Here is a 23,590-nt window from a genome sequence, read left to right as displayed (position 1 = left end):
AACAGGCGGTTTTTTCTAGCCATATCAGAAAAAAACATTTTTGTAACCATTTTTTTCAAAATTTTATAAGTTACATCATTAAAATTGTAAATATAAAAAATTGGAAAAATTAAAAATTTGTTTAAATTATTAAATTTAGTATGCAGAGTCGTCAAACTAATAAAAACTAACTCAGAACAGTTTCCGGATTTCATTTTAATGCATTTTTGAGTTGATCCCCTGATGCACTTGCTAAAAGGGAAGGGTATACAAACTTCGGCGTGCTAAGGACAACTCTCTCTAATCGATTCTATAATCGATTCATCGATTTTCATCAAATAATGCTACAAACTTTTACCTTCCCTTCTCGTTTTTATCTACAATACAGCTTACCTTTAGCATCCCAGACACAATTTCCCCAGAGTATGTGCAGTCAAGCGTTTGGTTATTATTATTATTTCTGTAGCATTCCGTTGCCTTTATTGAAATCGATGCCCCAAACTCGAGCATCTCGATCCGCACCGACGAGGGCACACACATTTAACTTAGCTTAGACACTGACTCCTCCTCGTACACTTGTCTCGGTACATCATTACATTACACATTGGGGTAGAGTGTTCCAGCGAACAATTATACCCACAACTTTGGGTATTTGAATGCACAGAAATAGGTATTGTTCGTAGTGCAACTCCACCTTGTATATCGCAAGTGTTTTGCTTTGGTGCCTATTCTCTATATTCTGTTCATTTTCTGATCTTTCGGTTGTGTTTTTTTTTTGTTTGTGTTAGTAAATTACAAGCTTATTTAGGTAAGTGCTACTGTGGTTTGCCGCCGCCGCCTGCATTTGCAATGTCGAGGGGGCGTCTGGGCGCGTGTAGGAATCTCTAACTTAGGAGCTAGTGAACTAACATGTAAGCACCTGCTGGTCGCAGGCTTGTGTATTGCATCGCAATTTCCTCGTCTCGGGTCCAATCAATTCAACTACCACTCAAAGAAAAAAAAAACAAAGGGAATTAAAGAAACTATATAAAAATAAATGAAAAAAAATATGGATTCGCTGCATTCTCGAAAAAACAAAAATACATTCATTGCTGCTCCAATTCACTGAAAGGGCGCAAACTGCACCATGTCCACGATGGGCGTTGGGGCCGTCACTCGCGGTGCTATGGCCGGATTGGTAACGGTTATGGGCAGCTCCAGCGAGGTGGGCACACCGCTGCCATTTGTCACACCAATTACCGCCAGGCTGTCCTCCAGATTGCCCTCGGCGAGCGGCGAGACGCGGCGCAGCTGCAGGCCACCGCTCGGATTCTCCAGCGTTGACATAATGGGCGTCTGGTCGAGCAGGGCGTTCGTCTCATTGGTGCGCGCCGTTATAGGCGGCGTGAGATGAGCGGCCGGCGGGGCCAGGGCATGCGAGATGTACACCACACTGACGCCCGGCTCAACGCTGTCTCCTCCTCCGCCGCCGCCGCCGCCAGCGGTTCGTGTATCAATGTGAAGCAGGCTGCCAACGCCAGCATTGGCCGCGTCCACAAAATCATCATCGTCCACCACCTGGCTGCCGGCCAGAGCCTGCGAGAGGAGGTCAGTGACGGGCACAGCCATGGCCTCCTCACCGTCCAGGGTCATGTCCTCCACATTGACCAGCTGCAGATCGCGCTCCTGTAGATAGACTTGGGCCGCCTGCAGGATATCGCGTGCATGCAGCACGGCTGTGGTGGTGCTGCCCACTCCGCAAACGCCGCCGGTAGTGGGACTCGTCTCGGCTACACTCAGCTCGATGCACGAATCGGGCTGCTCGGCGATGCTAAAGAGCATCGAGGGATCCAGCTCCAGGCGATGCCCATTGACGTTTAGCTGCAGAACATTTGAGTCCACCTGATCGTCGTGCAGGGATAGCTGACCGTCGTCTTCGTTGACGTAACTGCTGCTGGCAGCCAGGGCGCTGCCCTCGGCCACCTGGCTGAGTGGTGTCATAATGCCCAGCGTTTCCACTGGCTCCTCTTCGTGGCCGCCGCCGCCGCCCTCGCCGTTCTCCGAGTCGCTTAACAGAATCTGCACCGTTGACATACGTTCCACCTCCACCTGGCTTTGACTTTGACTTTGGAGAAGATCTGGCTGAGACTCAGTCTCCGTCTCCACGGGCTCCATGGCCTGGGCCACTGCCTCATCGCCCAGGATGTCAATGTCCGCGAAAACGGCCGACAGCGGATGGCCATCGGCCAGGCGCGGTGGCTCCAATAGAGCCTCCCGCGGTACTGGCACCAAATGATTCTTCTCGCTGTCCAGGTACAAGGCCACATTGTTAAGCGGCGTAAAGTTGTTGTTGGCCAGCGAGCAGAGCATGAAGGTGTGGTTATAGCCCGGTATGGGCCGGGTCATCACAGCGCATATGCGACCGGCACATAGCTGGGGGGTCTAGGAGGAGGAGCAGAGAGAAAGAGAGAGAGAGATAGTAAGAGAGAATAGTTACTTGTGGCAGGATCAAGTTGTCTTAAGGTACATACCAGGCTCTCCTGCACCTCCTTGGTTTCGCACGACGCCTCATCGGCCACGTCAAAGCGGAAAGTGCACTCCACCAGGTCATTGCTAGCCGGATTTCGCGATCTCCGGCGCTGTCTGCGTGGCTCCGGTGGCGTGGTAGTGGTGGCAGCGGCGGCGGCCGTTGGATCGCGGCGACGCTGTTGCTCGCGAAGATCCACCAGTTGCTGGTGGGCCTTGGCCACGTCCGCATCGCACAGGGTCTGGGCATAGCCCAAGTGTCCGCTGGCCTTCCTGCCACTGACTACAGCCAGATTGGCATGGGGATGGCTAAGGGCACGGCGAGATCCACGATTATAGAGATTGGTGGGCAACACAAGCTCTATGGCGGCCAATTCGGCATCCAGGGAATCCTTAGACTCGTCCGCCTGCTGCTGCAGCTCCTCCTCCTCCATATTCTCCTTACTCTGCCCCAGATCGTACTGATCCTCCTCTGGCCGGGTGGCCTCTGTAGCCACCTCCGCCTCCACCTGCTCCGTTGGTTGCTCAGTTGGTTCCTTCTCTTCGGTGGATCGCATCGTGCGACCCCAGCGCTCGCGTGCCTTGCGGCACTTCTCCGCACTCCGCCCGCTGACCAGATCGGCCTTGTACTGGCGCAGCAGCTCCTGTTCCCGCTTCTTCAGCAACACCTCGCGCGGCTGCGACACAAAATGCAGGACCTCGGCGGGGGAATGGGGAAGGAGAGGTGAATGGGCCACCTCCTCGGATATTTTGCTGTCGTTCAGCAAGGACTCCTCAGCGTCATAGTCATCCACCACTTGACTCACCCCATCCAGCTTCTCCTCCACAGCCGCCGGCTGCTCCGAAGCCCTCGAGTCCTGCGAACGCTCGTCGTCGTTGTCATCGTCGTCTTCTTTGCCTGCGCCCTCGTGGTGTTCCACAGGCCGGCGACTATCGTTGCTGACCGATGACGATGACAGACTGCCGAATGGCTTATACAGATTGGGCAGGCGTATATCCTCCAGGATGAGCACACCGCCACGCTGCACCGGCTGCGTGGCATCTACAATGGCGGCATGAATCAGGCCGGCGCCCGAAGCGGAGCGCTGTAGCTCGCGCGCCTCCTCCGGCGAGATCACAGCAATGTTGGAGGCAATGGAGCAGCTGTTGCTGGAGCTTAGAACAGGCGAGAGCAGGCCTGGACTAGAGCCGGGCCGGCAGAGATGATTGCTGTGGCTGTTGTTGCTACTGCTACTGTTGCTGCTGTTGCTGCTACTGTTGCTGCTGCTGCCGCTGTTGCTGCTGCTGCTGCTGCTGTTACTAGTACTGGTGCTGCTGCTGTTGTTGCTCAGCTCCTCGGGCACCGGCACCGGAGTGGGCGAGCGGTTCTTCTGGCGTGTTGCCTTGGCCTTTAAGCGCCTCTTTGATGATTCAGTCTTGGTTTTGTCGCGGCGCCTGCTCTCTGCCATGCTGTTGTTCTCCTCGCCATTGCACAGATCCAGTTGGTCAGCAGCTGCTCCATTGCCATTGGTCGGTGGCTGCTCCTGCTGCTCCGGCTGGACTTCCTCCTGGACGGCTAGATCTTCTTCTTTCGGAGCTGCCACTGTGGACTTGTTGCGTGACTTGAATATGCGCTTCTGCCGCTCCTTGATGGGCAGGCTTAGGTGATCACCGGGCTCTACCTCGAGCTCGGCCTCAGCCTCGGCTTCTGCTTCCTCCAGCTCTTTCTGAGCCTCCGCTATCACCTCGATTTCGGGTTCTGCTTGCTCCGCCTCCACTGGCTCTTGCGGCTGAATCTCTGCTTCAGCCAAACTCTGCTGGACTTCATCGAAACCCATAAAGAGATCATCTTGGGCAGGTGCCACGGGCTCAGCTGGTGTCTCTTCCTTTTCACCAGCTTCTGTTGCTGCTTCAGCTTCTGCTTCGGTTCCTGCCTCTGGCGGCGACTCCACCTCCGCTGTCGAGTGGCTTTTGCCATTAATGTCCAAGCGATTGGTCTGAGTGCCACGTCGGTAGCTCAGCCCATTCTGGCCTTCAGTGTGCTGCTGCTGCCGCAGATCATCCTCCTCCTCCTCCTCAAAGTCAAAGCAAGATGAGTTATTGGCCGCCTTGGGCGTGGATGAGGATGTGGATGTGGATGTGGACTTGGAACTATTATGACCCCCAGCTGCATGCCTCTTCCGCCGCTGCCTTGGCTCATCGTCCACAAAGACCACGCTCTCGTTTGAGCTGGCATCGCTGTCTGGGATGACAATGGGCTCGTCCGGCTCCACATCGAACTCCTGCCGCACCACATCACGTCGATCCTTCTTTGGTATATTGCGTATGCGCTTCTTGGCTGGCATCCGCTCAGCCAGCTTCGGTTCGTCGTCGTCGTCATCGTCCTCTGGCAACCGCTTTGGTTCCTGCTCGCCTTCTTCCAATGCTGCCGCCTTCCTGCCATTTGGCGTCGAGTGCTCCATGGGTTCAGCCGCCGTCTCCTCCTCCTCCTCCTCCGGCAGCTCGTCCATCTCGTCATCGCACCACTCGGCCATCAGACTGCGCTGCAATTCCAGGGAGCCGGCAATGTTGTTCGGCTGCTGCTGCTGCGGGTGAATTACCGTGGCAGGTGGAGTTGCTTCTTCCTCGGGTCGTGGTTTCTTAGGGGCTGGTGGCTCCTCCGCTATAACATCCTCTGCATCTGGAAGTTGTTTAGCGGCGGTTGCTGGCGTAGATTCAGCGGGCGGCGGCGGCGGCGGCGGTGTAGGTGAAGGCGATTGTCTGGGCGATATCGTCGTGGGTGTCTTGGGCTCCATGTTCTTTGGTAGCGTCCGCTTGCGACGGCCTGTAGCCAACGCTGTCTCGGGCACTGCCGTTAAGGTCTTTCGCATGGGATTGCTACGCCTGGGCACAATAGCCGGCGACTCATTGGGGGCGGCTGTGACAGCCAGGGTCCGCCGTCGGCCGGCACTACGTTTAGGCGTTGTTTGCGCCAACGGAGGCGGCAGTTCCAACGTTGATGTACCCTGCTGAAGGCGACTCATAGAGCGCGTTAGACGACGCTGCTTTGCCGCCGGTGGCGGCGGCGGGGGCTGAGGGGCGGGCATTGTGGCTCGCAGCTGGTTGGAACGCTGGCTGCGCGGATCGCGTGGATTCTGAGTGCTGCGATGGGTAGTCTCCACAGCAGACAACACTGCTACTGGCACCGGCACCGCCGGCGGCGGCTGCTGCGAAGATGAGCAGCTGTTTCGTACACTCCGACGACGACTGTGGCTGTTGGTCGAGGCGGAGGATGAGGCGCTGCTGGGATGAACCACACGCTCGATGCTTTTCATTGTCTGCTGGGCAATGCTGGCCACTCTTTGCTGCTCTTCGTCCGTTAAAGAGGCGTCCACCACAATGGAGACATGACGCGAGTGACATCGCACTGAGTTGGGCAGAAAGTGGGTGCTGTCGCCACTCCGCCGCTGCGACAATTGGCGCAGATCAAAAGCGTTCGTGGTGTTGGCCCGACGCGTGGCCCGTTTGCTAATGCTGCTGGAGCTGTTCGTGGTGCTGTTGGTGCTGCTGTAGCTGCTGCTGGACTCCATGTGACCGCGCCGGTGGATAAGCAGCACATCCATGCTGGTGGTGCGAAAATTGCACATGTGACAGTCGTAGCTATCGTCGACGCGTCGCTCGCGACTCGACTCATTGGTGCTGCCAATGTCCATGATGCGAAACGTGGGCTCTGGCTGCTGGAACACCAAAAAACGAAGAAGAAACCCGTGGGTATTAGCTTGGAATCTCTTTAGGCCAGGACTAGAGCTACCACTACTTACTCGATTTGCTGCCGGCGAGGGAACACCGCTGGAGCTGCGCGTGCTGCTGTTGCGCTGACTGCTGCTGGTGCTGCTCGAGAGGAGGGCCTTAATGAGGCTGTCTGGTCGGGAGGCGGACGCGGATGCAGCATGCAAGCTGGAGAGCTGGTGCGGTGTCCCCAGGAAGCGTGCCTCAGCGATTGCCACATCCTCGTTGAACTTGTCGCCCATGTTATGTCCCTCGGACTTTTCTGCAAATCACAAAAATAAAAGAGAGAGGGTAAAAGCTATTCGAGATCTAACGAGAAACCCGATTTCCAACAACACTTGATCGAATTACAATTGTTAATAATAATGGATTCCTACTTACTATACTTACTGGTGCCCAGCCTAATGAACTCCTCCTTGTGAGCGCATTGAAAGGGATAAATCAGTTTAGCTGACTTGACTTGCTCGCTGTGAAAAATGAAATTAAGTGTTTAGAATTGTAAATAAAAATATATAGAAATATATAGAAACTTACAAGGTTTTTTCGTTGAAGAATGCCACAACGGCAAACGGCGGCCGGCTGGCGTTGACAAAGCGAAAGTCCTGCGAGGAGGTCACCTCGCCTGGCCACCAGATCTCTGTATTGTGGATCTTTACCCAGACGACATCGCCATCCACATAGTGCGACTGCTCGGGCTCCTCGTTGCGAAAGCGCGGCATTGTGCCAAATTGTGTGCCGCCTTCTGAATCTAATAATAGGAGATCCTGGTAAAAGGATACTAGTGGTCCTGTTTGCTAATGCTAATGCTTCTAGCGGGCATGGACGCGGACGCGGCCCGAAACACTTCGTGGCAGCTGAAAGGTGAAATTGAAAAGCGGAATGAGTGAGTGTGCTCGAAGATAAGAAGGGCTTCTCCTTCTACCGCCTGAACTCGAAACTAGGACACGCTCGTCCCGCACAGTTAGCACGACTTAAACGAACGTTTGACCACATTTTAAATTCAATTCAGCCCGCCTGCCGCCGCCTTGCCTTTTGGCCAGGAGCAGTGCATTAAAAATATGGATCGATTTATCGACAAACGGTGCCTTTGGCTTTTGGGCAGAAAAATAACAAATTAATAATGGCAATGGCGGCACTATAGATTTTCTTACAGAATTCATAAGGGCCTCCCTCCACTTGCAACAATTAAATTTCTGACTATGAAATAAGAGTATAACCAGCCGCAAAAACTAAAATATTCGTATTTATTGTATTTTTTGAGTGTCTTTATAAATCCAACATTTGTATTTAGCATTTTCTCTTTTCTTGAATAAAATTGGGCTGAAAACTGAAAAAAGGAGATTTCTTTACTTATTTTTTATTTTTTAAAGATAAGAAAAGCCTCAAAAAATGATATCAAATTATTGTGAAATAAATTGATTTTTAATGAATCGATTTTTTCTAACAAAAAATTCTTTAAGTAAATCGATTATAATTGATTATTATAATCTATACATCACAAAGATTTATAATTTTATCGGTCTATGCATTTTATCTATCGATATTTGTATTTAAATTTGTTAAATTTTGTACTGAACTCTTACACACACATACTTATAGAACTATTTCGATTAAATCGATTCTGAAAATTAATTTCGGTAAAAAAAAATAGATTAATCGATTTTAGAATGGATTTAAAAGTTAATTTCGATGAAAATAGATTTAACGATTTTAGAATGGATTTAATTTCCAGCTCTTATTTAAAAGTATGTAATGAAATATTTTAGAGCCCAAATTGCCTTTTAAATATAACATTCAATTAAGGTTTCTACAGCCACCCTCTGTACAAATTGTTGTTGTTAAATAAAACAGAATATAAACCATGTGGTTGATAAATCGTTTTTTATTTTATTCTTGATTATTTTATAAGTATCTTGTATGTCATTACAATATTTGTTGCACATATACATTTACGTACAGACAGAGGCTATGGCTATACACTATATAGTGCATCGGGCAGATGATATAGTTATACGTAGCGTACACCGAGTTGGCAAATGGAATTCGTGAGTTTATCCTCTCGTTTGGAAACAAAAATTGCGCAAAACTGGTATTCAAATATATATATATAGACAACGAGAGATGCAAAGATAATAAAAAAAAAAAAGACACATTTGGATGTACAGTGGATAGCATGATATATATATGTATATTCGTACAGTGCACGGTACATTTTTGGGGGTAAATACATAGCTAGGGCTACGGGTAAAAGATTAAGTATAATTCATCATCATCGTCACCATTATCATCACATCCAACATAGTTAAGCTACATAGCTTGCTTCCTGGCAAGTGTAAACAACACACATACAATATATGCTTTGTAAATTTAAGTATACAGTTCGGCATCTCCTGATTCGATTCAGACCATGTCCTCCTAGTAAATGTTAAAAAATGTTTTCGTTTTTTTCTTTTTGTTTTTGTTTTTTTCTTTTTCGTAAAAGTACATAATAAAACAGCTCAATAGATCAATCACAATTTCGTGTCTCAGCCCGAAACTTAAATAAAGAGAGCCCTCGACTGGAGTTCGAACCAATATTATTAAGTTAAGTTAAGTAGTGAGGCGATGGCGGGAGCAGGAGTTGCCCAGCAGCAGCGCTTCCAAGTCCGCTTCAATCGGGATGCGAGAATGTCTGGATGCGATGGGTCGGGGGAAGTAGATTTCGTGGGGGATCTGTGTGCGGGTACGGAGGAGGAGAAGTTGGTTCCACATGCTTAAAGTGTCTTGGATTTCGGGGTCGGGTACTGGGGAGGCCGGCGACGCCGTCATTGATGCGCCTGGGCGTCGACGCGCCCGCCATTGCCGTTCGTGGCCGTCGCCACATCGTCGCCCACAATGAGCACCTTGCCGACGCCATCGGGCGCCACCAGCTCGCCGCTAAGTCCGTCCAGTCCTGGCTCACTCACATCGCCGGGTATCTTGGGTTTCGGTCGGTGCGTATCCACAGCATCAATGGGCAGCTTAATGTGCTCCACCTTGCAGCCATAGGCCACGGGCGTCAGCTTGATGACCGTGTGCAGCGGCACGTACAGGTACGGCAGCTCATCCGCGGACTTGTCCAGAAAGTAGGCAAAGAGACAGCGCAGGACCGCTTGGTGGGAGACGACCAGAACGTTGCCCTGTCGCTCTAGCTCCATGATGACCGGCTCCAGGCGGGCCACCAGATCCTCGTAACTTTCGCCACGCGGATAGCGATAGGCAAACTTGTTGACGTCGCGCGCCTTAAACTCCTCGGGGAAGCGCTCCTTAATCTGCTCGTAGGTCATCTCCTCACAGTGGCCGGCATCGATCTCATTGAGGGCCTTCCAGCGCTCCTGCGGCGCCTTCACATCGGCCACCGTCTGGATGGCGCGCTTCATCCACGATGTCCACACCCGCAGTCCATCAATCTGTTGCTGGGCAATGAACGTGGACAAGGCATTGGCGTATTGATGACCACGGGCGCTCAGGTTCGAATCGCCGCCAATGAGCCCGCTCAGGTTATGCTCGCTCTCGCCATGCCGCGTCAGGTAGATGGTGCGCGGAGTGATATGGATGTTCATCAGGTAGTAGACGATACGGGACTCCACGTGACCCTCGTTGTTGTAGACAACCACCTTCTTGCCGGCATTGTAGACCTTCATGAAGCTAAGATGGGCCTCGGTGACCTCATCAATGGGCTGGTAACGCTCCTCATAATGCTCGATGCGCTGCAGAAAGTCGCGTACCACCAGCTCCGTGTTCATGTTAAGATAATCAGGCGAACTGACCTTCACCTCCAGGATATTCTGCTCAATAATCATCGGATCATCGCAAATGGATTCCACGAAGAACAGCCTAAAGCCGTGCTGCTTCACCACGATATCATGGATCAACTGACGGCGATCGCGCGTCGAGTTGGTGGCATCGAAGACAGCAATGCTGCCCTGGCCGCTAAGCAGCCACTCGCAGGAGTCGTGTAGAGCCTGATTGGCGCACCTGTTGCGAATGGCCATGGCCTCCTCGTTGTCGGCGCGAAAGAACTCGTGCGACTTGTACGCGGTGGTCGCATGCCGCCTATACTCGCCTAGATTGAAGACACGCGTCGCAATCCCAATCCAGTTAAGGTAACGGGCCAGCTTCTTCGAGATGAAGGTCTTGCCGCGAGCCGGCAGCCCAACCATGGCAATCACATGCGGCGTTGTACAGTCGGCGATGGTGCGTTCGCCGCGAATGGGAAATGGCTTGGTCATCACCGTTTCCGAGGTGGGAGGCAGCAGCTTGCGCAGCTCCTCGGACATCACCGAGGGGCAGACATGCAGCTCATTCTCGATGGCCAGATCGGCGGTCTTCTTCAGTTGATTCAACGAGGTGGTGCGCACGCGTAGCGACGGCGACGTGTTGTAGGGCATATCCATGATGCTGGTGGCGGTCACGGAGCGGGCTAGCTGCCTGGCAACGGCGGATGCGCCTGCCGAGGAGGATGAGGAGGTTGTGGAGGAGGCGGAGGAATTGCTGCTGCTGCTGTTGCAGCAGGTGCAGAGGTCCGTGTACGAGGAGGATGGACGGGATAGGAAGAGGGCGGCGGGCGTCTTCTTGCTAAGTATGAATGGCAATGGCAATGTTCCTACTTGATCCTCGTCGTCCTTGTTATAATTGTCGGCGTTGTTACTGCTGCCGCTGCTGTCGTCCTGTTTCTGGTTCGGATTTTGATTCTTATTTTTGGTGCTAGTATTGTTATTGTTGCTGCTACCAGAAGAAGGATCTCCTTGCTGAAGATGAGCAGCTGCTCCTGGGGTTGCTGTTGCTGCTGTTTGTTGTTGTTGGTGTGGCGTTGTTGTTGTAACGAAACATGAAATTAGTCGAGTATTTTTACATAAATGTGCTGTTGTCTTGGGTTTTAAAGTTGAATGAAATGCAGATGCGGAGGCGGATGATGGAGATGGAGATGAAGATGCGGATGCGGATGAAGATGAAGATGGAGCTGCTGGCAGATGCGTTCCAACAATCTTCGTCTTCTGATTCATAAATAGGTGGCGGTGGAGCGCACACGTGTGATGGAAGGCGAGAGGGGATCTTCGGTTGGGGATCACAATAAAGGAGAATATTACCTACGGAATTATCTATATCTATGTATAAAACAGCCGAGTGTAGATACAAATTTATATAGCTACAGATACACGGGTGAGTGTGTGCGGACCAGTGGACGGATGGATGGCTAATATTTGACTTCTTTGCACTTGACGGTCAAACGAACAACAACGGAATAGGGAATATAGGAATGGAGACAAATGAAAGTGAGACTGAAACACAACAACGTGCGTGCTGCGTGGGCGACGCTCTAAGACAGAGATAGGCAGAGAGAGACCTAGAGCGAGCGAGCAAGCGAGAGAGAGAGGGAGAAGAGACGAGACGAAGGTGAGGCTAGTAAATTAGCGAAAAATAATAAACGAAAACAGAAACGAAATGAGAACGAAACGAAACTAGACAAAAACAGCTGATGACGATCGATTGATCGGCCGACTTTATATGAGTGCGTGTGTGCGGTCTATCGATATCGATAGTTATTAGCCCCTCGGTGTCTCTGCTTTTTGGTGCTCTTCTTTGGCGTCAGGGTTGTCAGGCTGCCAGGTAATCAGGTGCTGGTCAGGTCATTACGGCATACGTGGAATCCCGCTGTTGCTATCTCTGTCGTTAATATCTGCTCTGCAATAAAAACGTAAAAGAGAAAGGAGGAGAACAGGGCAAAGCAAAGACAAACAAACAAAAAAAACAAAACAAAATACTAATTTATTGCTCGCACATGGATTTTTGACTGCTAATTAGCGAGTGGAATATTTATGCGTCGAGTACTGGGTATTTCTGAAATGGATTCGATTATCGCCGAAAGGGATCCCCGATGGAAAGTTACCATTGTTCGCTCCAGTTCGAGTTCCAACACCGGCACCATAAACTATATGCGTACAAAAATGCTGCCTTATCGCAGAAAAACCAACAACAAGAAACACACACTCAGAGAGGGGGCGAAGAAGGCGGCGAGCATATCTGCGACAAGGTCACGGTCGTCAGGCAGGCAGAAAAAACACACAAACATCAGCGGGCAACTGGATAGCTACATGCTCAAAAAACAGCAGGACTGAGTTAAAGACATGCTAATTTGCAAACAAATATTATTGTCGAGATCTGCCAAGATTTACCACTATAATTAAATAAATAAATTTTAGAAGGTGGTTGTAGAATTTCGACGGGAATGCATAATACTAACAAAAACTGTTTTTTTTATCATAAAAAGTGTCAACAATTATCGCTCAGAATGTCAAAGTTTTAACAAACAACGAATAAACTATATCCTTACTGTGAAAAGAGGTTTCAGAATGTGACAATTCTCACTTCTAGTATGAAACTCGCACTTCCCCAACTCCAAAGTTCTCAAATTTATACATTTTTTTTTTTTTTTTAAGTAAGAAGGAACGCATTATTTGAGTGTTGAGATCATCAAAAGAATCGAAACTAAATTTATTCTTGTGACTGTAATATTTGTAATTGGTTTTTGGTTTCAAAGCAAACAACATTCTCTTTTCAAGAAGATGTAAATATTGTACTAACAGTCTTTAGTTTGAGAAAAATATGGAAAGAGATCTCACAAGCAATGAGTAAGTTACTTTTGGGTTCTGTGATGATAGCCCCAACCGCTTTCACCTCACCAATGACCGATAAAGCGAAGCTGGTTCATTGAATGATAACACTATGGAATATTAAGCAAATCTTGAAATATCAGCTAGTCCTCAAGAGTATTCAAGAAATACTAGCTTCCAATGATAGAAAGTCTTTCAAAAGTCTAAACCGAAAGTCCTATCAAAACACAATACGCATGTGTTGTTTAAAAAACATCCAAACAATACTTTTATCTTTATGTTTAAGTAATGAAATCGATTATTTATATTATTCCCTTTATGGCACAAATAAAAACTAGTTTAGGTTAGTTTGGGTTATAGAAGTTCGACTGTATACACGGTTTATGGTTAGCAATTACTGGTGGCGTATGGTGAGGCGAGCTTGTGGTATGGTAGGGTGGCAATTATTACCTGCAGGAACTGGGACTCGGACTGACGGAGACTGGCAACTCAACTGTGGGACTGGAACTGGGTCTGGTCTAGTCTGGAGCACAGGCAAACGGGCGAGCAGAGCGAATAAAAGGTGAAGCAGACACAGCGCTGAACGCTCAAATACTGAAAAAACTAGCGACGCTGTCTGAGAACACCGAACGTTGCCGGCAGAGCGTTTCGCGTTTTGAGTTTGGAGAGCAGAGGCTTCAGAGGCAGCGGCGTCGTCGTCGTTGTTGGTTGGCGTTAATGGCACGGAATGTAACTGTAACGTCGACGACAACGACGACGACGGACTTTTGTGCCTCAATTCGGTTTCGGAAAAGGGAAGTGGGAATCGAATGTTTTCAAAACTGCGCACCAGCTACAGTCCAACTTCTCCGATGGCCGCTACCCCAGAACAAAGTCTTGACAAGTCCAACTGGTTTAAGAAAGCCTTAAAATTGTTATAGCATTTTCAGGGGGAAGAAGTATCTTTAGATATAATAAATATATAAACCCGACCAATGGATATTACATATATGTATATATTCAATTGTATAAACCCTTCCTTCCTCTATAATATATTTTAAAATGTTAATATTAATTTGTATTTCAAGGTTCTCTATTTAGGAAAGCTGCACTGTGCTTGTGAATTGGCAGCGGACTTGAAAACCAAGCAACGCTGCGACAATTGCACAATAGCACCAAGATGCTTCTCCGGTTCCTGGATCGCAATTGACATTGGGGGCTGCGAGGCAAAGTGCAGCCTCTCATAACGCTGGTAACCTCCTCAAAACCTCACGTGTTTGTCCACAAGTTCGAATGATCGAGTGATCAATTGAACAAAAAAATATGATTTTAGAAAAAAAAAAAAAAAAGAAAGAAAGAAACTAAACCCCAAACAGTAAACAGTCCTGGGGGGGGGGAGACTATTGCACTTGGTCTATACTCTATACTGACCCCTTTGGAGCAGGCAGATTAATCGTACACACGTGCGTCATCATCGGCTGATAGAAGCTATCATCGACCGCAGCAGCAGCACACACATATCTCAAACACAACTGGTCCATTTGGCTCGCCCAAGGTCGAGAGCAGGAAAACCAAACACACTGCCTGGTCAGCTTGCCGGGTTGAACGATCACGCACACGAGACGTGCATTGCCGGTGCCGCCGCAGCCACCGGGAGCACCTGGATCGGCGATCTGTGATCTGCTACGTATATATATCATCCCTCTGCGATCTTTAATCGTTTTCTTATCAGCGGCTCTGCCGCGACTGCTGGGAACCTGAGGCTCTAGACCTGTTCCCGTTCGCGTTCCCGCTTTCAATTCCAATTCGCTTCGTCGGATTTGCGTCTTAGACGGAACAGATATTCTAATTATTTACTTAATGCTTATATTTTAATATTAATAACACTACTGGCATTGAGATGTGTATAAATTGCAAGGAATGTGACTTGTCTGCATTAAAGATGCAATAATAATTAGAAAATGAAAAATAAATAAACGGTCTAACTGTTTTAAGTATTATCAGATTTTTGTTTTAGATTATGTAGTCCATTTTTAGTAATCTTCTTCATGTTTTTGATATTTTCCTGAAACAGATGTTTCTGCTTCCGGCCACTTGTTGTGAGTTGAAACAGATTAGGATTAATAACGTATTGGTAGCAATATATTTTGCTAGTTTCATAAATAAATAAGAGTAAATTTCCCCCATATCAAAGCACATTTATAAATATACATGAACGGCCGATTAACGTATAAGTAACCAGTGTGATTAAGGGGATATTGTGTTATTAAAAGATAATGCAGGGCGGCTATGTGATTATTAATCTCCTCGGTCTTTGGACTATCTCTTACGATTTGAAGATAAGTTAAGCCAATGGCTCCAATTTTAAATATATATTGCCTTTATTCTTGCTTATGTTTGTCACTTAAATTTATGTTTGAAAGAAATCTAATCAAAAAACGAATTCTGATGCAAGTTTCCGAGTCTGAATTTATTTTGTGAGGTTTATTAAGGAAATATTTATTATATGCGAGAATCTACAGAATTCGCTTTAGTTTAAGGGCCTCATAAAAGCTTTTCTAGAACTTGTAATAGCAGAAATCTCCTAAAAAGGGGACATCTTGTGAATAATATGACAAATGCATTGGCAAATGATTAAATGCTTGAGTCGCGCCGTACGAGTGAGTGTATTTACAAGTTCAGTGTCACAGGCTGTGACTCACTGGACTTAATCGGTGTGCAATCGACGCGAATTGGGGCCTGCAAAAGTGAGCAAGAATCCGCGTACCATCTTTGGGACGGGCAATGGGCAATGGGCACTGGGCACATGAAGTACAATCTCAGGCCGACTGACTGATAATCGCTTTGCTGTCGCACTATCGAGCACAGGCACAGTGACAGAGACACATCCAGGACAACCAAAAAAAAAAATAACAATAATAAAACAAAGCCAATAACAACATTGTCGTCGTCGTTGTAGCAGCGTAATTATCGTTGACATGAATGGCCGACGACAAACGGACAGAGCCTGATAAGACACATTGGCGCAGCGCGCAGAACGGGAACGGATCGGATCGGATCGCTGTTCCAGAAGAGAGCCGACCTGGGTCCGAGTTCGAGTTCCATTCGGCGAACCATAATGGCAATGTTATTGGATGTCGCAACAGCCCAGACCTTATCACTGACGCCATCGATCACTGGCCGATATCCAAACAGAGAGCGGAGACCGCCTCGTGCACCTCTTTATAGCTACTCCAGGTGATATCTTTATGATATGTATATGGCGTGGCCAAAGTGTGCATGCGAGGTGCGAGTGATGATGCTGCGTGGGTTGGTTGCCAACTTTCCTTCGGTTCGTTAAAAAGAAATCACTATTGCTATTCCGTTTGCTACTATTCAGAGTGAGTCAGTCTGAGTCACTTTGCAGGCCAAAGAGACTCGACTCTCTCGCTATTTAAACTTTTCTAATGGTTCTTTTTTGTGTCTTTTCGCCGAAGTGCTTATGGGTTTTATGGTCATTATTCGTATTTTGACGAGTACCACCACAGAAATCTTTTTTCGGCTAAATAGCGACGTCATGAATATCTCTTTCGGTTCGTTTTACATCTGCTGGGATCTGTCAAGCAGATTTGCCAAAATATATACATCATTATACATTAATATAGCATTTTCTTCTAGAAACCTTAAGGCTTAAAATCTTGTTTATTTCAAACTCATTTCTTTTTCCACCTGATACCAATTAAGTTTAATTTCCTATTATTTACTAAGAGATTCATTTCATTAGTTTTTACACTCCCTAGAATCGTGGGAGTACTTGCAACCAAGATCGATTTACTTCAAGCTAAAATACTTGCGTAGATTGAACATCTGCGGGGTATTCTTAATTTGAACCGAACAGTAAATAGGTATATTTGCAACGATTTGAATCTAGATTTGACCGGTGAAGTAAGCAGTGCATCGGTATGAATCATGCCTGCAGTTCCCCAGAGATTCGATTACAGGCTAAGGATGGGCCCAGCCCTAAATGCCGATCAGGCCACCTGACCAAGGGGCTCCAGCCACGCCCCACACATTGTAATTGCGACTTGCGAATCGCTCTAATGGCACTCGTGATCGCCCAGCAAGTGTATTTGCTGTGAGTGAGTGTGTTTTTTTGTACTGTGTAATAGGGTGGTTCATCTAGTTTGCAAAAATTATAAATAAATAATTCGAATAATTGAAATAACTTAAGATTTTTTTTTAAATATTTATAATTGCAACCTGTTTATTTTTATATGAAAAGAAATTTGTAAATATCTGCTGGTTTTAAAAGGTATAAATATTAAGGTAATTAAGATGGTTTTTAATAGAGTTTTGAAGGATATTCACTCATTTGAATTAAAATTTGCCACCCTATTAATGTGTGGAATAGGTAAACCCTTTTTTTTTATTGCCAAACCGACCCAAGATAAGCCCACTTTCGGTTTCAATGCCATGTGCAGCGCAACGGCGCTTAAAAGGGCTCAAGCTTTAAGCACCCAAAGCTTTCTAGTGGGGACAAATGGGAATATGGGAATCTACGGCAGGTTGCCGAAAAATCCGACGACTTTCACCCTGATCGAAATATCGCAATAGCAGCTGAGGTGGCAGAAAGTTGAAAACCGTAGACATAGACCGATTACAGTTTCGATTTACGGGGGCGCTAGCTATATCCCAAAACAAACGGTATTATAAACAACGGCGGGAAGGGGAGAGACAGAGACCGAGACCTCAAGGCCAAGAGCCAGTGGTGGGAAATGGGTGGTGGTGGTGGTGGAGGAGTCCCAGTCAGGTGATACGGAACAAAAAATGACAAAAACATTTTGTGCGCTTGCCATTTTTCCGGCTCACAAAGGAAAATTACGAAAAATTAAGGCAGAAAAACTAGAAAACTAGCAGCGGCTGGCTTCTGGCTAGTCGCAAAGGCGGAAAGGAAATTCACAAAAATAGCAGAAATGCCAAAGCAAAAATATATTTGAAAACGAAAACAAAGCGATGCAAACACTCACACAAACACATAAAAAAAAAAAATAAAATAAAGATGATGGGAATGTGATGGCAATGACGAGATGACTATGACAGGAAGGGGGGGGAGTGGTGCCGGTGACGGCAATACAGCATAATACACTTCAAAGCCGGTGCAAAGAAGACAGGAGGGAGTGCAGGAGAGAGGAGAGAGTTGGCTGGACTTCAGATTAACGGTAATGCTGCCAACACTAGCGCAAATGCAACGGCACAACAAGCAGTGGCTTCGAAATGCTTTTAATCTTCACTCTACTTGTTTTAATAACTTCTCGGTGGAATTCCTACACCACTGACCACATAATCGACAAGGGCAACTCTCAAGTGTGTTAATAAGCCAAAAAAAGGGGGAAAAATGTCATTAAACCTATATACACAACTGCTAAACACGCGATACCAGGTCAGCACAATTTAGAGACTGCTGCAGCAGCATTGCAACGTGGGTGAAATGGAGGCGGGTTTCGGATACGAATCTGTGCTATATATAATACATACACAACAGCACGGCGGCGGTGGCAGACGGAGCATCCGGCGGATCCTGGTTGGAATTTCGGCTGGGAGTCGGGTTCGAGGATATGCCGTAGCGCGGCGACGTTTCACAGCACTGGGCCATGGCGCCCCGGAATGAAAGCAGTTGTGGCACAGCCAGCAAGCAGTGCGTCCCCGCCCCAAAAGTTACAACAAACTGGACAGGATCACGCGGAAACACAAAAACTTAAAACAACGCAAAATAACACAAAAACAGAAAAAAAAAAAAAATCACAGATCAACGGTGGCGCGCAATGGAACGCTAATTTGTTGTTTTTGTACGCAATAAACACAGCGCGCGCTTGGTGTTTCTGGTTCTGGTTCGAATTCCGATTCGAAGAAAACAAATACGAATGCGAAAAAAGCGTGCGAGGGAAATGCGAATTCGCCGAGCCGCCGTTCGTTCAGTTCCGCACACGTCGCTCGACAAAATCGGAATGAGCAGTGAGCAAGAAAGCAGAAAGCAAAGCAGCCAGTGGCTGAGAAAAAAAAAATACAACGGCACGCGAGCGATCCGATCGCCGAGCGGTAATCGGTAAGCGCTATCGTTTGTCTATGCAGGGGGATTACCAGCTGTAAAGGCAATGAGAGGTAGCGGTAAATATTGCAACAGCTTTGGTGGAAGCATTAGCACAGCTTTACGAGAACTCTTAAAATGAACACTGCTTTTACATATTCTCTACTCTTCGCCTTACGGTGTAATAACTGCTTTTACTTTAACCCTTGATCTTATGGCAATCACTGCTTAACCTTAGCCCGTTACATTTCCACTGAATCTATTGTTAAACGTTAATTAGCATTGCATTTTGTATATATTTTTTAAAATTATAATTTGTACTATGATCTCGATCATAGACAAAGCTTATTTGCAATGCTATCCGACTGACCGCTGCTGTGCCAACACTGGCAGACTGATAAAAAGGGTTTTAACTGTCTTGGGACCCGCGAAAAAGCCCAACAGCACCGCAGATTGCGATATGAGCACGCCTTTGCTCAGTGCGCGAGCCAAAAATGCGAATGGCTGGGACAACAAATTATTCTAATTGAATTAGCACATTAAGCGATAGCCAACAAAAGTGTTTGCATTCGTAATTGCCATTTATTTTTGGTTAAACGGTTCTTTCATGTCCCATGGGAAATTTGCTAGAAAATGTTGAATAATTGTCAAAAATCAAAATTAAATATCTAAAGAACTTATAAAAGTGTGTTAACTTTTAAGAATATTGACATAATTAAATGTTGAGTCTTTAAATCCTAATGAATAATGGTAACCACAAATACTAATATTTAAATATTACGTCAATAATTGTTATTTTCCAGAGTTCAACAAAAACTCTTATTTATCTATTTTGTTATGTTACTCCTGTTAATCCCTACGCTTTAAAATTACTTAAAGAAAATAAATATTTTACGTAAATTCTTACCGGGGAAGTTCCCCTGTAGTAGGCTAATGAAAAGTGCAAACTGCGAACAAACAAATCGGAAAGGCGGTTTCGTTAGAGACAAGTGTAAAAATGCGGCCATATCTGGTGCTCAGCAGATGTGAACGGACAGGTGGACGGCTGCAGGCTGCTGCTGCTGCTGCTGCTGCAATGCATTCCAAGAGGCGATCACGTGTTGCGCTCTCCTTTTATTTACCTTTGCGCAGATCCGATCCTCCTGCATTTCTAACATGTGTACATATACAGATGTACGTTTCGTTGCGATTATAAATAAACCCGCTAAGCGCTATCATACACTCTGCTCGGAGAGCGCGGCGGCAACTTGAGGAGCAAGGAGGGAACGTCCGATAACAACAGCAACAGACATGATAAAAACAACAAGTGAGAATGCTGTAGTTGAGTCGACAATAAGATACCCAGTAATTCACTTCTCAATTCAGTAAATATACGATTTTTTAAAAGATTTGTTTTTTATCTGCCGCCCGATCTATTATCGTGGTTAAATATCAACTATAGACTAAAAAAAAAAGATTTCAAAAAAAAAAGCGAGCAAAGAGCGGAACAAAAATTAATGTTTTAAATATTGTTATTATTTTTCTCAGAAAATGGACACCTACAAACATATGTAAGATCGAACAGAATTTAAAATATGTTAGATCCCATAAAAATTTCGCTATGTATAGAAATTTATATAAATAATAAGAAAAGTAAAAAGAAAAAGAAAAAATAAAAAGAAAAGTAAGAAATAATACACGAATCGGTGGCAGACAAAAGAAATTTGTGGATTTAGTATTTGCATCTACATATATATTGGTAAACATCGTCAAGGCCATAATCCTCTTTTCTCCTATTTATTTATTTAATTAAAATATTTTTCTTAAGAGACCACATGCCACCAGCTTGAATAGAGCCTGCTTCTATCAGACCCATTAATGTTTTATTAATTAAAGAAGCCAATTGCAGTTGTGGGGCCTCTTTGCCTATATTGATAAGGAAATCAGAAGCTTTTCCTAGACCCCCAGCACGACTTGACTCAAACTCAATGGGAAAGTGTCAGGCTGAACCTTCTGAACACTTGGCGGTTTCTCACAGCGTTCTAATCGTTTTTCTTTCCCCATTAATTAACACGTTTAAGGATTCGACTAAACTCACTTATAACAATAATTATAGTATCAATAGCAAAAAAGGAATCTTGCTTTAGTAAGCCGAAATTTGTATACCCTTTACTATGATTTAAAGTGCTAATAAAAAATTATTCCGTCTAATTTTTTAATTTCCTACTTTTATAAAATTAAAATGATTTGAAGTTATAATTTATGGTACATCGAAAATATTTCGGTTTAGAACAATTAGCAACACTTTGTAATGAAAAATTGTATCTGAACAACGATAAAATGTAGTTTTCAACAATCGAAAAGGTAGAATCGATAGACGAGTATTCATAGACCTCTGGCAACCCTATTACGAATAAGGTGCACAAAACAAAGACCAAAAAAGCTCTCGCAGCAGCACAATCACTGCGCGGCAAAATGCAACACTGTCAAAGCTGCGCAGGGCAATGGCGGCGCTGCCGTGGCAGTGTATGTGTATATTTGAATGTGTGTGCGAGTGCCGCACGCTGTGTGAATGTATGCCAGCTCCATCACACCGGCCAGCTGTCCGCCCGAGTGCGAGGGAGAGCGCGAGTGCTGGCAAAAATGACGAAAAGAGAAACTAGACACGGCCAGAAAGCAGAAAAAACAATTGCGTAAATGAGTTCCTTCATTCAGAAACCCCGAAACTGTTACCTTCTTCCGTCGTTCACATACCGAATAAGAAGCCAAAGCACACACGGCGATCTCAGTTCGCGACGAAAGCACAACACAAAACAAACCGATAACAATAAGTGCACTCGCCGAACAGAGCAGAGAAGGTGGAATGAAGCAAAAGTAAAAACAAAAATAAAGAGCGCAAGCCCGAGCGACGACAGTGTTAGTATCCCTCTCCCTCCTCTCTGCGGGTGTGAGTTAATGTTGGATAGTGTGTGCTTGTATGGGTGAGTGGGTATGCGCGTGTCATAGAAAGCATAGTCGGAGGAAATGGAAAAGGGGAGAAAGGGAACGGGGACGAAACAGAACGCTTGAAATGCAACTTTTCCCTACCTGCGGATTTTCACTTCTCACGCACGGGTGGGGTGTGGGGCAGAGGTTCTCGGGAACGCTTTTCTTTTGCCCAAATGCGGCGATTCTCGTTTCACTTGTCCTGTTGCCACAGCCAATTCACCGCGTTATGCGCCTCAATTTGTTCCCTTATTTCGCTTCTTTGCCTTCCTTTCTCCCTCGGTTCTTCTGTTTTTTCGTTCTGCTTCTGTTTGGGGGTTGGCCAACACTTTTTTAGCGAATGTCGTGTCTGGTGAGAAGACACACTGACTCGACGGCGATGGCAACACAGCAGCAGGAGATACAGTAGCAGCTCTGCCCCTAAAAATCCACTTAACACTTTTTACGACACATGCTCCTTATTCGCAGCTTCACTTTTCACAGATGTTTTCACTTTTCTTTTGCACACACACCGTCTCGATTTACTTGCCGTTCTGCGGCACTGGCTCTAATCCGCTGGCTGTTGCTGTACTGTTAGCGGTTAACAGCGCAGCCGACGTCGAAGTCAAACGATGACGATACACGCACACACAGAAGACGTAGTGTGTACTTACATAAAAACATACATACCTATGTACATATGTAACCAGTCGCGAGAACTTAACTTAGCTTTTCCCATTGCAGTCCCAAACTTACCGCTTCGCCAGTGGAGCGACTGGCAGTCATGCTGCTAAATAGTTGTTCTGGTCCTCCTATTGTTGTTGTCCGTTCGCTGCAGCTCCTCTTGTTACCACTTTCTCGCTCGCACACACAAACACGCACGGCCAAAACTCTCAATCGAAACACACAAAAAAAAAAGAAAACGCAGCGCTACACACAACAAATGCCCGTTCGTTCGTATGCTTGTGTGTGTGCTGTTGTGATACTGATTTAAATACACAAATACATATGCATGGGCGAGCGAATCGAGAAAACGTATCCGAATATTATATATACATGTACATCTAGCTATATATACTTTTGATTTTTATGAGCGCGCTTCGCTCCGCCAGAATTGCATTAGGAAGACGGACACACACGGGCGGGGGATGCACTTGGTCGGGAGTCCTAGTCTCCGTCCCTGTTCCTCCTGTGCGCACTGCCCGCTGCAGTCGTCCCCTTGCGGCCGCCTCCGCAATTTCAATTGGAAACCGAGCGCGGACGCAGGCGAAAAGAGCGAGAAAAACTGAAACCGACGACGACAGCGAATGTGGCAGGAGCACAAACACGTTTTGTTTTACAAAATTTGCTGAAAATTCCCGTCCTCGTATCGAATTTTTAACTATAAATACAAAAAAAAAAGTTACCCGTAGACGAATTAGAAAGACAAAATTCTAGAGCTGTCAAAACTTCGATGGCACTGTCGATAGGTCGGCAGGTCGATTGTTTTCAGACAATCGCGCGATATAGATAAACATTTATTTTGAATTTAAATTGATTTCTTGCCGGCTTAAATTGTTAAATAATAAATAGCACAAGAGAAAAGTAATAACTGCTGTAATATTGCATTGGAATCAATGCATTCTTAGTTTTATGAAACTGTTATGCTCACAAAAATAACTAATATTTAGATTTACCCTCACTAAAAAAAAACATCTCTATCGATATTTTGACGAAGGTGCGCAGTGTGACTACCTCGCAG

General features: G+C 46.3%; 2 protein-coding genes across 10 annotated transcripts; both read right to left on the bottom strand.

The window, feature by feature from the left end:
- Positions 1-427: 427 nt before the first annotated feature.
- On the bottom strand, positions 428-23,287 carry LOC108079211 (serine-rich adhesin for platelets). Of its 5 annotated transcripts, none has more exons than XM_017173481.3 (6): positions 22,606-23,287; positions 6,766-7,085; positions 6,613-6,698; positions 6,264-6,493; positions 2,490-6,176; positions 428-2,400 (listed from the first exon to the last, which is right to left on the bottom strand). In XM_017173481.3, exons 2-6 carry the CDS (start codon positions 6,948-6,950, stop codon positions 1,081-1,083), a joined length of 5,508 nt encoding a protein of 1,835 aa, XP_017028970.1. In that variant the 5' UTR covers positions 6,951-7,085; positions 22,606-23,287; the 3' UTR covers positions 428-1,080. The 5 variants fall into 5 exon arrangements, with proteins under 5 accessions (XP_017028970.1, XP_017028972.1, XP_017028973.1 ...); XM_017173483.3 differs by having other exon boundaries at positions 2,490-6,179; positions 6,622-6,698; XM_017173484.3 differs by having other exon boundaries at positions 6,622-6,698.
- On the bottom strand, positions 8,094-18,821 carry Pfrx (6-phosphofructo-2-kinase/fructose-2,6-biphosphatase). Of its 5 annotated transcripts, none has more exons than XM_017173485.3 (2): positions 18,357-18,821; positions 8,094-11,038 (listed from the first exon to the last, which is right to left on the bottom strand). In XM_017173485.3, the coding sequence occupies exons 1-2, from the start codon at positions 18,472-18,474 to the stop codon at positions 9,036-9,038; spliced, it is 2,121 nt and encodes a 706-aa protein (XP_017028974.1). In that variant the 5' UTR covers positions 18,475-18,821; the 3' UTR covers positions 8,094-9,035. The 5 variants fall into 5 exon arrangements, with proteins under 5 accessions (XP_017028974.1, XP_017028975.1, XP_017028976.1 ...); XM_017173486.3 differs by having other exon boundaries at positions 8,094-11,035; XM_017173487.3 differs by lacking the exon at positions 18,357-18,821 and adding an exon at positions 13,314-13,467.
- Positions 23,288-23,590: the final 303 nt, after the last annotated feature.

This window comes from Drosophila kikkawai, chromosome X (assembly GCF_030179895.1).
Source record: "Drosophila kikkawai strain 14028-0561.14 chromosome X, DkikHiC1v2, whole genome shotgun sequence".
In the NCBI taxonomy this organism is placed as follows: Eukaryota; Metazoa; Arthropoda; class Insecta; order Diptera; family Drosophilidae; genus Drosophila; species Drosophila kikkawai.
The sequence above is the reverse complement of the archived record's forward strand: the minus strand, read 5'-3'. Positions and strand labels throughout refer to the sequence as shown.